The sequence below is a fragment of the Dermacentor andersoni genome, chromosome 10 (genome assembly GCF_023375885.2).
Source record: "Dermacentor andersoni chromosome 10, qqDerAnde1_hic_scaffold, whole genome shotgun sequence".
NCBI lineage: Eukaryota > Metazoa > Arthropoda > Arachnida > Ixodida > Ixodidae > Dermacentor > Dermacentor andersoni.
Window position 1 is genome coordinate 125,120,059 of NC_092823.1, and position 14,405 is coordinate 125,134,463.

Consider the following 14,405-nt stretch of genomic DNA (forward strand, 5'->3'; position numbering starts at 1 on the left):
ACAAGACATCCGATGGGTATGAGAGCTCCCTTACACAACCTTGTTGTCTTGGGTGCATGAGTTGCTCAGATTTCTATACATCAGCCAGTGTTTTCTTCCCTTTTTTTTCCCCCGAGTTCCGTTTCCCCGAGCCTTCCGTTCTCCTCTGAGATGCCTTCTTGCCGTCTGCCTCTCTCGCTTCTTTTCCTCCGTGCGTGCGCAGTCATCTTCTGCGTGTCTGATGGCACTAATGGCTCCTCCTCCTCCTCTGCTCTCAACCTCGCTTTCCTCCTCTCCCTGCCCTGGACCAAACTAGAGATGCCATATCGGGTCGTCGTGTTCCCGAGCCGCAAGCTGAGTGCCTCGACAACGTCGGCCAATGCGTGGGTCTGCATCTCGGGCACCATGGGTACCACAGGCATCATCCCAGTGCCCAAGCAGTTGCCAGAGTTCGTCTGCCATGTGAGTGTGCCGTGTCTGTTGTCTCCACCTTTCACACGGGCCTTTCGTACATGCTTCAATGGCACAGATATAGTGGTATCAACATTAGTAGCAGCTTGATGATTATAATGCTTCCACGATGTTTTAGAACTGCATTGTTAAGTAGCTGTCCTCATGTTGTTGTTTTTTTATTGAAGTAAATTTGAGCGAGAAGTCATGTACTGGTTAAGCTCTTGAAACATCACATATAGTTCTTGGACTTTGGAACCTGCTACTGTATTAACAATACTGCGCTCTGTGTTATATAATGAGTAACTCAATAAACTTGAACAATGGTTACATTTCAGGTTTTTCCACTCTCATCTTCTGTATTATCTTTTAGATTGACCTACAATGAGTAATTCTAATTGTGAAGAGTAAAATACCTGATCTTCAAAGGGTTATTAATAACAGCGCAGAAAAGAGTTGTAAGCTACATTGCAAACTACGGGCTAAGTAGATTCGAGATAGTATGTTTACTATGTATGTAACTCTTATGAAGTTAAGGCAAGAGTTTGAAATTACTTGTTGCTCAATATAGCCTTGTTCACTGTAATGAGATTTGTCTGTATATAGCACGAAATAAAACTGAAGCAAAAGTAAGGAATCAGCAGATCCCAATGCATACAATAAAACCTCATTATAACAAAGTTGAAGGGGAGCCAGAATTACTTTATTATATCCATTACTTCACTATATCCATGAATGCATGTTCTGAACTATGAATATCTGTGGGGATTTCAAGGGGAAGTTTACTTACTTTATTATATCCATTATTTTGTTATAGCGAGGTTTCACTATATGTGTGCATCAGTTGTAGGCGAAGCTATCTTGGATGTTTACTGAAAACATCTTCTGTTCTTCTGGTTCACATTTCTGTACCTCGATGCTCCTTGCTCAGCGCACATTCTGATACTGTTTCGCTCCCTTTACGTTCTTTTGCATGTTCAGCTGCTTTTGATGCAGACTTTTTGTAGTTCTCTAGCCAGCTCCTTCACTTCTTGTCTCTTGTTTGGCTTGTCTATTCGAGCACCTACCCAATGGTACATAATCATTCTGAGGGATTGGGCCAAGAATGTCATCAATCCAGTGCCACATGCCCAATAAAGTGGCCTCATTTGTCTATTAGGGCACGTATCAAGTGACCCTAGTTGTTGTATAATTGGCAGCACAGCAGCAGTCGGCAGTCAGTAAATGCCAAGTGGAGGGAAGATGCAAAGAAAGCTTCGCTATAAAAAAATTGTTATGCCAATCTTTGCTTCTTCTTTTTTCCTTTTTTTTCCCTATCCAAGAGGCTGCACCCTTGGATTGCATTAGTGATGTCTTAGCATCTTTGTGTTTGTGTGGTTGCTTCTCACTCAGCACAAAAACCTGGGCCTGCTCACGACGCTACGGATTGGCCACGACAACACCGGCCTTTCGCCCAAGTGGATGATTGAGCACGTTGTGGCACGCAACGATGTCACGGGACACACCTACAAGTGAGTCGCTGTTCATTTTATTTTACGTGAAACAAGAAAAGCGTTGCTCCTTTGGCCGAAAAGAAGAAAGTCATTTGGCACGTTTCAACTGAAAGAAGGTAAGGAAAAAAATCTTTGAAGAAGTACTGACATGACATTTCTTACTTTTCATTTCTTTTTCCGTTAAATAAAGGTCCCCGACCTCGAAACTCTAGAAAATATGCTGGCAAGCCTCAAAGAGTCATAGCTAATTTACTATAATAGCTTTCCTGCAAAACAATTTTGGTTTCTTTGACGGGAGGTGCATGGGTCATGATGTCATTACACAGGAGGTGGTCACATAGGGCAAAATTATGTCACATCAGCACACCTTCATTTCCAATCCTTCAAACCATGAAATGTTTTGAAGGTTTGAAAAAAAAGATGACATCAATTAAAGATATTTGTAAAATGTGCCACCTGAGCACTTTGAGATTGCAAATGAGAGTGCATCTCACCATTTCAGGTTTCCCTGTGGTCGGTGGCTGGGAAGGGGCATTGACGATGGTAGCACGGAGAGGCTGCTAGTTGCCGAGCTGGTTCCAGCAGACATCGACAATGAAGGTAGGTTTTTTTTCCCCCCGGTTTAGCCATGCATTGTAATAGTAAAATTTGCCCAGTGTTGAAGTCTTTGCTCTCTTTGAAAGGTATCAGAGAGCTTTAGCTTGACGTACATAAGCAGACATAGGGGTTTTGTGTACGCATTACCATTGTTTAGTCGTATTGCACTTGCTGTGCTGCCATGTTATGCTGAACATGTAGCATGTGTTTCTGTATATGCTAACATTAGTGTCTTTTCTTTTTTTTTTATCAATGTATGCAACAGTGCTGAACTTTTCCAGCACCCCTTGGCAATTTGTGAAAACCTACTGCAAACAGTTTTGTACAAGTTGTGGGCCGCCGTCAAAGTTGCAGATTTTCCCACTGGCATGCAACCAAAGTAAAGCATTGCAGCGTGCCTATCTTTGACCGCTTTATCCATCTTGCATTTGAATGTGCGCCCAGTGCTTTCCAATCCCTTGCTGTGCGTTGAAGCTGTGAAGAAGTTGGGCTTTTTGTGGCTTCTGCTGTAGCCAGAGCCTCTTGCATTTGTGTGTGCATTTCGCAGCAGTCAGCTCATTGTCCCCACTAAAAGGTCTTTCCAACATGCAGAGCTGATGGAAGCCTGCCGAACGCCACCTCGATGCCGGTCGCCCAGCGTTCCACGAAGGCCTAGTGAACCCCGTACGTTGTTAAGTTGCTCATTTTTGTAGGTGTGGTGATGCAGCATACGTCAGCTAAATTGGCCCATTTTCCACCTATAATGTAGGATTAATATGTTGTCATTCAGGTTGACGTGACATGTGTCCACTGCCCATGCTTGTGTTTGCATGTCTAAGGGCTTAGATGGCATGTGGTCTTCTCATGGTATTTAGGAAAGGTTAAGCTCCTCATTAGTGCATCGGATGACATCTTGTGTTGCTTAATTACTTGTTTTCTTTCATTTTTATGCAGGGCTAACGATTCCAGAGATTCAGCAACTCCTTGGCGATGCAGTCAACAACATAGTCAAGTACTTCTACAAGTCAGAACGAGAGGTCAGGATGACTCATTCACTTTGCTCTTTATTTGCAAACTCTCAGCCACATAATGAGATTTGTTAAATCAGTAAGTAAATCTATCATCACATTAATGTATCTCTGTCAAGTACTTGTCACTTGTGTGATTGTGCTATTCTAACTGAAATGCCAGAACAGTGTGCTTCATTCTGGTCTAGATCCATTGACTGGGAACTTGGAAGTTTTATTGCTGAAACAAGTATGAAATGAAATCAGATTATGGGGTTTAATGCTGCAAAGAAATTGCAAGGGCTTGTAAAGTCAGCATTGTAAGTTACATTCTATGAATGCAGCATATTATCTATCCCCAGTATGTCTGATAATGGAGTTGGTTACTTCTTGTTCGTTACCTTTTTGCGAAATAGGTAGGCATGTGTGAATAGTGGATTTTGTGTTTGAAGTGAAATTGAAGCGAATAGTTATTTGGAAGGTATATTTTCAAATCAAATCAAATATAGTCAACGTCTGATTTTTCAGACTTCCTAGAAGTTGCGAAAACGGCACGAAAAATTGGGCAGTCTGAAAAAATGAATGATGTCTTTTACTGCCCCCAAGGGCTCAAATCGCCACACATCCGAAATAGCTCTGAAGGCCTGCCAGTACACTTATTAGGCATGTCGGTGCCTGTAATATTACAGGAGACGGCGGGTGCGCCCGTGTATAATTAAGGAATACATACCGTGTCCCGTGACAATTGTCCCTTCCCAGTCTTGGTATGCTTTATCACGTAACACTGCTGTCGTGGGGCGAAGTTGACCTTCGTAAACCAGCATTATGCAACGTTTCATGCTTTCTGAGCTTCGAAGCCATTGGCGAGGATTACAAAGGCAGGGCTGGCATCACTTCTGGCAGCAGCGAATTGTTTTAATGAAGAACACTGCACCGAACAGCAAGAAGCTTGGTAGCAAACATCGAAGTAGCTAAGCCTAGCGTTGGCACGGGGGTGGCTATAGCTGCCATTGAACTGCGTGTGAGAGCACCGGTTCAAGGCGGCGAGATAAAATGGCGGCAGTGGTGGCTTCGATTAATGCCATTTCAGACCTGAAGTCATGGCAGAAACTCTGGAAAGTCGGAGGCAAAGGGTGTTTCTGTCTGTGAAACACCCTTTGCTTGTGTTTCTGTCTGTGTTTCTTTCTGTGAAATTTCTGTCTGAAATTTCAGACATTCTTATATATCGACTCTATACTACATGGCAGTACTGCAAAGGCATCCGAATTATTAGGCATGTCCAAAAAGTCGGGTGTCCAGGAAATCTGTTCTTGACTATATTGAATAGCTGTCATGCAACGAAGTTGCTGCAAACTCGTATGCATAGGAACTACTGCATATTGGAATTAATTCTTCTGTGAAAGCAGAAGACCAAAATGTAGGGTAGTATAGCTCGTTAACTAAATGTCAAAGATACAGATAAATAGCAGATCATGATGCAACTGCCTTTGTGCATGTAGGAAATTAATGAAAAAGAAATGAAAGTGAAACAATGCACAAATAAAAAATGCAGACCATTGCAACGACTAGAGGAGGTGCAACGACTAGAGGAGGTGTAAACAGAAGATTGTGCCATACCAATGCTTTTATTCTGATTAGATGTCTCGCTTACACTTATTAGACGTCTCGGTATTCGTGCTTTTGCTGGAGATGGCACGTGCACAAGGAATGCATACTGGGCCCCATTACACTGCCCATGTCCACTTCTGACGTGCTTCACTGCACTGTGTATACACTTCACCGGATAACACTGCTGTATTGCAACGAAGCTGAATATAAGAACCATATTATTACACTTTGAAAAGTCTAATATTATTTATTTTTTAAATGCGAAGCATTTCTTGGCGAACATTTGCCACTTTGACAGTACCTATCTAGCCACCTACGTCTTGGTGCTCTCATGGTCGTTTCGTTAACTTGGTATGTACCAAAATAGGCATAGCATGACAAGAGTGTATGACGAGCCTAAATGATAGGTCATGACATGCATGTCATGTACGTCATGAAACAGCTGCCTACAACTTGGTGCTGTCACGGTGATTTGGTTAACTTGGTAGGCTCCCCACACAGCGCTTCACATAACATCAATTCCCACAGGGTGTGGTACCTGCTGGCTTTTTTTTCTAAGCGAATATCAAAATCAAGAATTGGATGGAAGCCCGTGTGGTCGAGAATACACATGGCAACAGTTAAAAGTGGACACTGACCACAAAAGTTTATTTTAAAAAAGCCGTTTCGGCCCCCACACCGGAGCCTTGTTCACAATGAAGTTGAAGATGGCAATGGTCTAGTTATGTAGACTTTAATATGTGACGTAGCAATGTGCATGCGCATGGGGAAAGTTGCCATCATTGCAATGAAGTGTGTGCTCTGTGATCTGAATTGTCAGGGATTCAAAAGAAAGCCCAGTTCTTTTATTTTTCCGTTATCTTTGCATTGTCCCCATCTATTTCAGGGCAAGTCGCTTCTGCGTGTTTGGTGAGAGCATTTGAAGACACGTTCTTCATAGCACAATTTTCATAACTACTCTTCAGAAATTCGAATATTCGCACGACGCTAGAAATAGGCACTTTGTTTTAAGACTGATTGGTGGGCTTGTTGATTTGGGATTCTAACTTCTGATGAACTTCTGATCCTGAACCTGTGGTATTGCAAAGTTGATGCAATGATGTGACGGGGTGCGTGCACTTCAAGTAGTAGCACACATGTTAGTGTCTGGCGCTCCTTGGCCAAAAGTGGCCTTAGTCGTCATCACATATCAGTGGGTGGGCTGCTATAATAAACAGTTGACAGTCATGCTCGTCCTTGTCTGTTTTGTGTTCACGTCTCTCTAGCACTTTGCACTAAAGTTCCCTAGTTTCCCTAAATTCCGTAAATTTTCCTAGTGCTTTGTTGATTGCCACTTGATCACCGAGTTCAGAAAACGGGGAAAACGGGATTGTGTAGTGCGGGAAAGTTGAAAGCATGTGCACTGTGTTTACTTCCAGAGGGGCAACTTGACAATCCTGCTTTGTGGGGAGCTGGGGCTGGTCTACTGCCTGGAGCAGGTCTTCCTGTATGGCTTCAAGGACACGCGCTTCTTCAGGCACGTCTACCTCTGGGAGTATTTTGGTACGTGTGTGCTTTCCCGGCTAGCTCTTCTGCGTCTGTTCTTTTTCCATCCGCGAAAAATGCGCACAGATTGCAATGCCAGGACATGTGCTACAACTGCTCTATTGCCTCGTGTGACATGGTCCCGTGCTGTTCAATGTAGCGAGGAAATATGGGCGAGTTAACCCCACAAAGCCCAAACACTCTTACACATCAAAAGAATTTAAACAACTTGTTGACATTTATTTCTGGCCATGGAGACTATATTGCTATGAAAAAAACAGTCAAATGATAATTGCATAATCGTTAATTAATATGGTAATCACTTAATTAATAATTTATTTGCTGAACTGTCAAAAACTGAAACTTCACTCCAGCATATCAAAACCATCAGTATGGTCTCTGCATTATGTTTCCAGTGCTTAAATCAAGAGTTTTTAGGCATCAAATTCAGCATATTGAAAATGATACATTGGGCTTTGTGGGGTTAAAGAATATTCATACTTGACAAAACAAGTGCTGAAACAGATGAAGACAGAGAAAGGGTGGTACATACATGAGCACTGACTCACAACTGCAAGTTTATTAGGGAAAAATATGTATGCACTGCGCAACTTGACAAGGAAGAAAATCTGATAAATATAGAAAGCCTTGCATGCATGACTGAACCTGCAAGATATATCAGTGGAGAAGAGTGTTAACTAAACCTTGTCACGTAAGAAGTAGAAGAAAAAGCTACCTGTGAGCCAAAAAAGAATAATAGAACTGAAAATTCTATTAAAGAATGTCCGATGTTTCGTCAGCATCATCTTCTTCTCCCCCCCCCCCCCTTCTTTTTGTACCCATGAGGCATCCTTGTAGCATGCCCATTAAAGTTGGAGGCCATGTAATGCATCGCGCACATAACCGATGGTCAGTTAGAGTTATCGAAGGTGTGCTGCCAAAAGAAGGGAAGCCCAATCTACGATGGCACAGAACTAGGTGGTGTTATGCAATCGGGAAACTTAAGGGTCAATTGGGGTCATCAGATATGGGGTCAGCCGGTGCAGGACAGGGGCAATTGGAGATCACCGAGAGAGGCCTTCGTCCTGCAGTGGACAAAAGCAGGCTAATGGTGATGATGCATACGAAAAAAGTGATAAGCAAAATACTGTGAGGCTTCAATGCATAGTGTGGAGTAATCATGGAATTTCTCAGGACCACACTGTGGTTTTCCCACTTCATGTTAACAGCAAAACTCTTGCTTCTCTTCTGATATGGCTATTGTGCCCTATCACATTCACATCTTATCTCTGTGTGATATTGATCACGTGCTCATCAGCCCGCCCCTCATTGGCACATTACTCGCAGACAAGTACTTAGACCACAAAGAGGCTTCAGCCAAGGTGTAAGGGTTATTTGCCTTCATCCTCACCTTTACCATGTTGTTACTTACGTCAGGAGTATGTATAAACCAGAGAATATTAACCATGCAAACCTTTCACACCTCCTCCAAGCATGCTGCTGCTTGTCCTGTCATATCACCATCATGTGGCCAGTTTCCAACATCAAGGCAAGAAGAATAAGAGGATCTGAGGGGCTCAGTTTCTTTTTAGTCAATGCAAGATGAAGGCATTCACAATGAAGCTGGAAATGGCATAGGGGCAATTGATTTTTGTTTAATTCAAATCCTCAAGTAAAACGGCAAAGGGAAATACAACAACTTGCCGCAAGTGGGAGCCATACTCGCGTCTTGTGCATTCTGTGGTGCTTTACTAAAGCTACTGTGGCTGCCACCCTCCCACCCACTTTCTTGGGTGTTCTTCAACTATTCTGTTTTGTAAGATGGCTGGCGAGACAGGTGTGCTCAAACTGTGACGCATTTCTCTTTCTCACTTTCTCTTGCTTTCTTTCTGCATTGCAGTAAAAGTCAAGGAGTACTTCGAGTCTGCACTGCAGGACAACATGGAGGATGAGCGGCCGAACTCGGTGTGGCGCTGCTACTGCCACCTGGCCAACAAAGTAGAGCGGGCCTCCCACACCATGGGCAAGGACGGAAAGTTCCAGCTGTTCATCTGCCTTGCCGCCAGGTGGGGCTGCAATCATCTTGGCACGTGGTGTGGCTCTTTACATGCGGGGCTGTAAAGTTCTCAGCAGGCACACAGCACTCCCGTTTCCATTTCTTGAACGACTGTGAGACAAATGCAAACGGAATGGCAGCTTGTGTATTGACTAACCGCTTTGCCAGTTCATCCAGCAACGCAAGCAATTCTCTGCTGTAGCAAAAACATATGTCTCAGCTCTCTTATTATTAGACATGGCATGTAAAGTAACTCGTCTTCTGTATGAGTCTGTTGTTATGAAAGCGGTGCGTCATCTCTGCCAGCCCACACAGAAATTTGTTCTGTCGTGCTCTTGTGATGACAGTGGCAGTGACGCTGGCTCTGACGGTAAGTTGTTGCCAAAGCCATGAACAAGCGGTTTCAGTCTCATATTCGATTTGCACAGCAGGGAAATTTCAGAACCACTCTTTAGAAAAAGATAAGTGCATGTTACATTCTTGTTACAGTATGTATAAATTGGGGGATGATTCGCTAACTTTCTCAGTCAGTCTCTCCCGTCTCCTCCTCTGACTACGTGGCCTTCAACCCCTCCCAAACCGTTGTGTGCAGGGAGCACTTCCTTCACCAGATGATGTTCGACCTGGCCGCCTGCCCCGTGACGACCACCATGTACGAGGAGAGGTCGTTCCTGCGTGACACCAACCTTGTGGTCTTCCTCGTCCAGATCCTGGAGGCCCTCTCCGAGTTCGACATTGCTCTCGAGAGCTCCATCACCCGTGGGGTGGACAACTGAGCCCAGGCAGCACCTCCTCACGGCAGCTGTACGTTACCGTTTCCGTTACCGTTACCGTTTCACAGCAGAGCTGTGTCGGGGAGCACCACAGTGGTTTTCATGTGGCGGTGGTGGTGCCGGGTTTGGTATCCACGAGGCACAAGGGCATTGTACAGAGTGTAGCCAGTGTGGTAGAACTTAGAGCTGGTGTGTTCGTGGTAGAACTGGCATGGTAAACAACGAGGGTGGCGATGTGGGCCTGTTGGTTCATCTTCATGGAATGGTATGCAGTGTAACGCAGCAAAAACAAGGACATAAGAAGAAACAGACAACAGACACAAGCACTTGTCTCCTTGCTTTTTCTGCACCACACTACATGCCACGGCATGGTGTAGCTGGTGTAGTAGAACTGGCACAGCATACAGGGATATGTGTAGAATGTAGTGGAGAGTACGTAGTGTACAAGTACAGTCGAAACCCGTGATAACAAAATCCCGTGACAACGAAATTCTCGCGACAACGAAATATTTTCATATCCCTGGTGAAAGCCCGTAAAATCAGTGCATTTCGTGCCCCTAGGTAACAAAATATTTCTGTACTACAATCCCGCATCAACGGAATTTGCCAGAACGTAACACTGCACTCTACCTACTCAAGCAAGGCTAGCAGGCTCCTAAATGTGCTCAAATGTGATTGCTTTGCACTAAAATTGTGTAAAATACCACTACATTACACTTGCTTGGGCGCTGCCATTTTTGTTGACAAAAACAACCAACTGCCGGAAGCATTTATGTGCACCAGAAACACTTCGCGGCCGCCATCTTGTTTGTTGTGTTCCCATTTGAAGCTGCTCACAGGCTGCTACCGACATGTGATGGCAGTTTTTACACACCTAGTGTGGTGCGTAAAGGGCGCCTCGGTGAGAAAAATGCAGCAAGAACAAGGAAATCCACGTCCACCGACGTGGAGTTGTTTGTGGTGCTTAAGGTGGTGGTTGCAGCATCGAGTGCCATGCGTCAGGCCGTGATTGAGCAATCATCCGGGAATGCGCATCTCTTGCTTCAAAAACGCTGGTTTTGGTGACACCCGACAGGCAACGCTTGCATTTTGGGTGCCGTGCATAGATTTGTGGGAAGGAGCCGTTAATCTCGATCGATTGCCTTCAGGTATTTTGTGCTCTGCACTGGAAATGCTGCTGCATGCGTGGAGCACTGTTGCTCTGCGTCCAGTGCCAAGTTACACAAGATTTCACAAAAATTATCATATCTACGAAAGCAACTGACCGACAGTACTGCTCCATGACAGTGCTGCCACTGCTGATCGATGCAAACAGCACACCTTGTACTGTCAGCAGCGCAGTTCTATATCCTCAAGCAAAGCTTGCCATAGTAGGCTAACAGAATTTTGACAGCAATGTTTTGTTGTGCAACACATTACCTATCTGTGCTGTCTCATTTCGCAACAACAAAATTCTCGCGAAAGCAAATTTTTTTGTATTCCCCGCTGATCTCGTTATTGCGAGGTTCAACTGTAGTTACTACAAGTGGGCGAGTGCAAAATGAGTGGTGGAGTGCCTCTCCAACGAACGTCTCTGCAATGAAATGACCTGTATAACAAAGGAGTAATTCTGTCCCGGTCCTTTTCGGAGGTGTGCGGTGCACAATCTTTACAACAAAGTGACTTGCATAACAAATGATTTCGGAGGGCCCAAGCACTTAGTAACAAAGGCGTTCAACTGTATAGAACTGTACGGTCATTATATTCTATCGGTGCTAACATATAGGGCACAAACTTGACGGTTAGCTAAGAAGCCTGAGAGGAAGTTTACAATACAACAAATGCACAGTAACAATGTGTCGTCATTCATTGGTGTGCGGCCGCTAAAGCAGATACTACCTAAGCCACCCCTTCACGTTTCACACCAGGGTGCAAAGGCCCACGCAATGAGCGATGCAACGGAAAGTGTTAGTCGTAACGTTTAAGGACAGGAAGACGGTGGCATGGATTAGCAAGTAAACGGGTAGCCAGTATTCCAGTTAACATTAAGAGGAGGAAATGGAGCTGGGCTAGCCCTGTAACAGGTAGGGCAGAACAGTCGGTGGTGTGATGAAATTAGGAAACTTGCAAGCTATAAGAAAGGGCCAGCTGGCATAAGACAGAGGTACAACTTGTGGGGATGCGGGACTCTCACGCCTCCCCTGAGATCTAGTTTTCCCGCATAGCTCGTCTCCTGCGGGGCGGCTTCGCCTGCGGCGGTCGGAGTGGTTGAGGCGCAGTGCGGGAGATGGCTCGAGTGTCGCGCTGCTGCGGGGTTACTTGGGCGCCGAAAGGGAAGGCGCTGGGTCTCTTTGGGTTTGGGAAGCGAGCGGGACGGACGTGCCGCCCGCGCGTGCGCCGACCATGCTTCTGCGAGACCATCTCGCGTGGCCGCCTTGGACACCGTTCGCGTGACAGTACGCGCGAGCGACCAGGCGTTGGGATCCAGCATGGGGCGAACATATTCGCTCGCAATGCGGTCGTGGTAAGTCGGACTTCTAGATTTGTCGCGCGCCCATCGGCATGTTTTGGGGATAGCAACTCGGCTAGCAGGCATTGATCTATGAAAGGTGCAATAAATGCCCTTGTGACTGTTTCCACTACTGTGTTGTCGTTCCTTTGTCCCAAGAGTACGGAGGAGAAACCCGTATCGCCCACAAACTGGAGATCACTGGGAAAGGCTTTTGTCTTCCAGTAGGCATAAATAGGTCGATGACAGCACTACAAAGCTTGAATACAGTGAAGTGTTTGTAAAGTCTTGGGCAGTTTTTGGGGTGACGGAAATCCAGACTCCTGGGAATTCTATGAGCAGTGATAACTCCCTTAACACAATTTTGCAGTCTTTCATATATTGTAGACTAAGGTTCTCTTAAACCACCGTTGTGCGTAAGGCTAAGGGTTGATGGCCAACTCCCTTTTGCTCACTTTGTACGACCAGGCTACGGCGGTACATAGGACAAGCAGAAAACATGACAACACACTGTAGAATAACAAGTACAACAATGTTTATTGCTCCAGAGGGTTCACTTGGTAGCAGGCTAATTACAACTGCAACGTTTTCCGGGGTCGATCGTGATGCGAATAGCAGGGTGCGATAAAGGATTGGAAGGAGATGTTTACCTGAGGTCCTTCCTTCGTCATAGCTCGCAGTCCTCTATCTTCTGTGGCTTTCACCAGTTGGACCGATTTGGGTGCCCCTGCCGTGTTCTTTGCTCGGTCCAATAGTCGCGGGGCTCTGCGGCCACCTGACGGTCTACGTCTGTGACCGGTTCGAAGGTGGGGGGGGGTCGCACTGCTGGGAAGCCGCCTGGCCTTCCCGCACGTAAAAACCGTGCGAGGAGCGTCCGCTCTACTTGTGTATGCTGGCGTATCTTTGGACGTACGAAATTACCAGTTTCCATAATTCTCACAATATGTTGCTCAAGGCCGCTATCTTGTACACATTCGGAAAGCCAACGCTCGATTTCGCCTCGCGCGATTGTCCAGGCTGCGCCGATATCGCGGCCTAGGCCAATCTAGTCCAGTCACGTGAGGCGAAATCGAACGTCGGCTTTTCGAATGTGTACAAGATAGCGGCCAAAGTTTGCATACAAGATTCTTTTTTTTATGTGCTTGCCATTGTTGTTAAGGAGCCATGGTATTCAGCTACATAGAACAAGTCTGATGGGTTGGTTTGCTTGCCACCTCGGTCTCATTCTGATGGTTTCAGCATGCAGAAGCGGATGTGTACTTAATCTCCATCTCACTGTGCGGTGCAGTGCAAGCTATGAGTTTTATCAGCTGACCTGAACAGAGAAACAGGAGAAGGTCACCTCTGGTGTTCACCTCTGATCACCGTCCACGCAGCGCCCACTGGACGGATGCTACACCAAAGGATTAGTGGCATACAGTGGGCTCCTCTCTTATCTGGAACACGCAACCGGCTATTGATACTGATTCGCTGACACGAGCCCTAGGCTTCGCTGTGCTGCACTGAAGTTGATGAGACACAGTATAGATTCGGGTGCACATTAGGGAACGTTAAGTAACGAAAATTGATCTGGAGTCTCCTGCTGTGCCATCTTTCATAGCCAAGCTTTGTAACATTAAAACCTCATCAGTCGGTCACGAAATGTGTTTTGAACATCCCTGCAGTTGTGAAAAGGATGTTGATGTAATGAATTGGGAGTGTAAAAAAAAACAGAAATGATGTAACAAAATGACAGTTAAACAGTTCTTTTTTACATTGCAGTGTCAAGCTATGCTTGTCATGAAAAAGAATGTAATGATATTGGTAGTCATGGATGCAGTAAAGGCATTTTAGGAATGATTTATTCAACAGCTTAATCATTCTTCCTTACTAACCATCAAGGTCAAAACATTTATGAATGGCAGTGGCAAGATTCACAGAAAGAAAAAAAAAATGGCATAGAAAAGCACAGAAGGAATGATTTTTGATGCAGCTGTTACAAGGTTTGTCAAACAACTTTTTATCGTCTTCCAATGATCCCTGACGCATTTATGCAGTTATTATGGGCCTGATGGTTGTGCAGAAATGGTGGGTGAAAGATCTGTATACAATCGAACCTCAATATTATGAAGTTGTACTTGTTGCAGCAAAAACTTCATTATATCGCAAATTTCGTTAATTCAAAGTTTTAATGTTTCATCGTGCCTTATTTTATTTATGTTCAATAAAGTTTTTACTCTCTCTCTCTTTCACTCTCAGCAGTAAAATCATTTCACAAATTCCTAGAACATTCCTGGTGAATAGTGTATGTCAGCAATTACTTATAAACAAATCGCAAGAAGGTTGGGCCATTATAGCATACTTGTGAGCGCCAGCAAGTGCAGTGCAGATAGTGCCGGGAGCAATGCATTGGTGTGGTTCGTAACGCCCAAGATTGGCGTCGCATGATGGCGTAAAGCTTGGATGCCATGA

General features: G+C 45.0%; 1 protein-coding gene across 4 annotated transcripts in view; it reads left to right on the plus strand.

The window, feature by feature from the left end:
- The window catches only part of pns (DENN domain containing pinstripe), a 69,023-nt gene that overhangs the window by 46,418 nt on the left and 8,200 nt on the right, over nucleotides 1-14,405 (plus strand). For all 4 annotated transcript variants that reach the window (XM_055078007.1, XM_055078005.1, XM_050192513.2 and 1 more), the window contains 8 exons: nucleotides 296-441; nucleotides 1,822-1,940; nucleotides 2,425-2,522; nucleotides 3,111-3,182; nucleotides 3,453-3,535; nucleotides 6,532-6,655; nucleotides 8,538-8,703; nucleotides 9,286-9,497. In XM_055078007.1, the coding sequence (XP_054933982.1) occupies nucleotides 296-441; nucleotides 1,822-1,940; nucleotides 2,425-2,522; nucleotides 3,111-3,182; nucleotides 3,453-3,535; nucleotides 6,532-6,655; nucleotides 8,538-8,703; nucleotides 9,286-9,469 (992 nt within the window). In that variant the 3' untranslated portion in view covers nucleotides 9,470-9,497. The remainder of the gene's footprint in view (nucleotides 1-295; nucleotides 442-1,821; nucleotides 1,941-2,424; nucleotides 2,523-3,110; nucleotides 3,183-3,452; nucleotides 3,536-6,531; nucleotides 6,656-8,537; nucleotides 8,704-9,285; nucleotides 9,498-14,405) is intronic.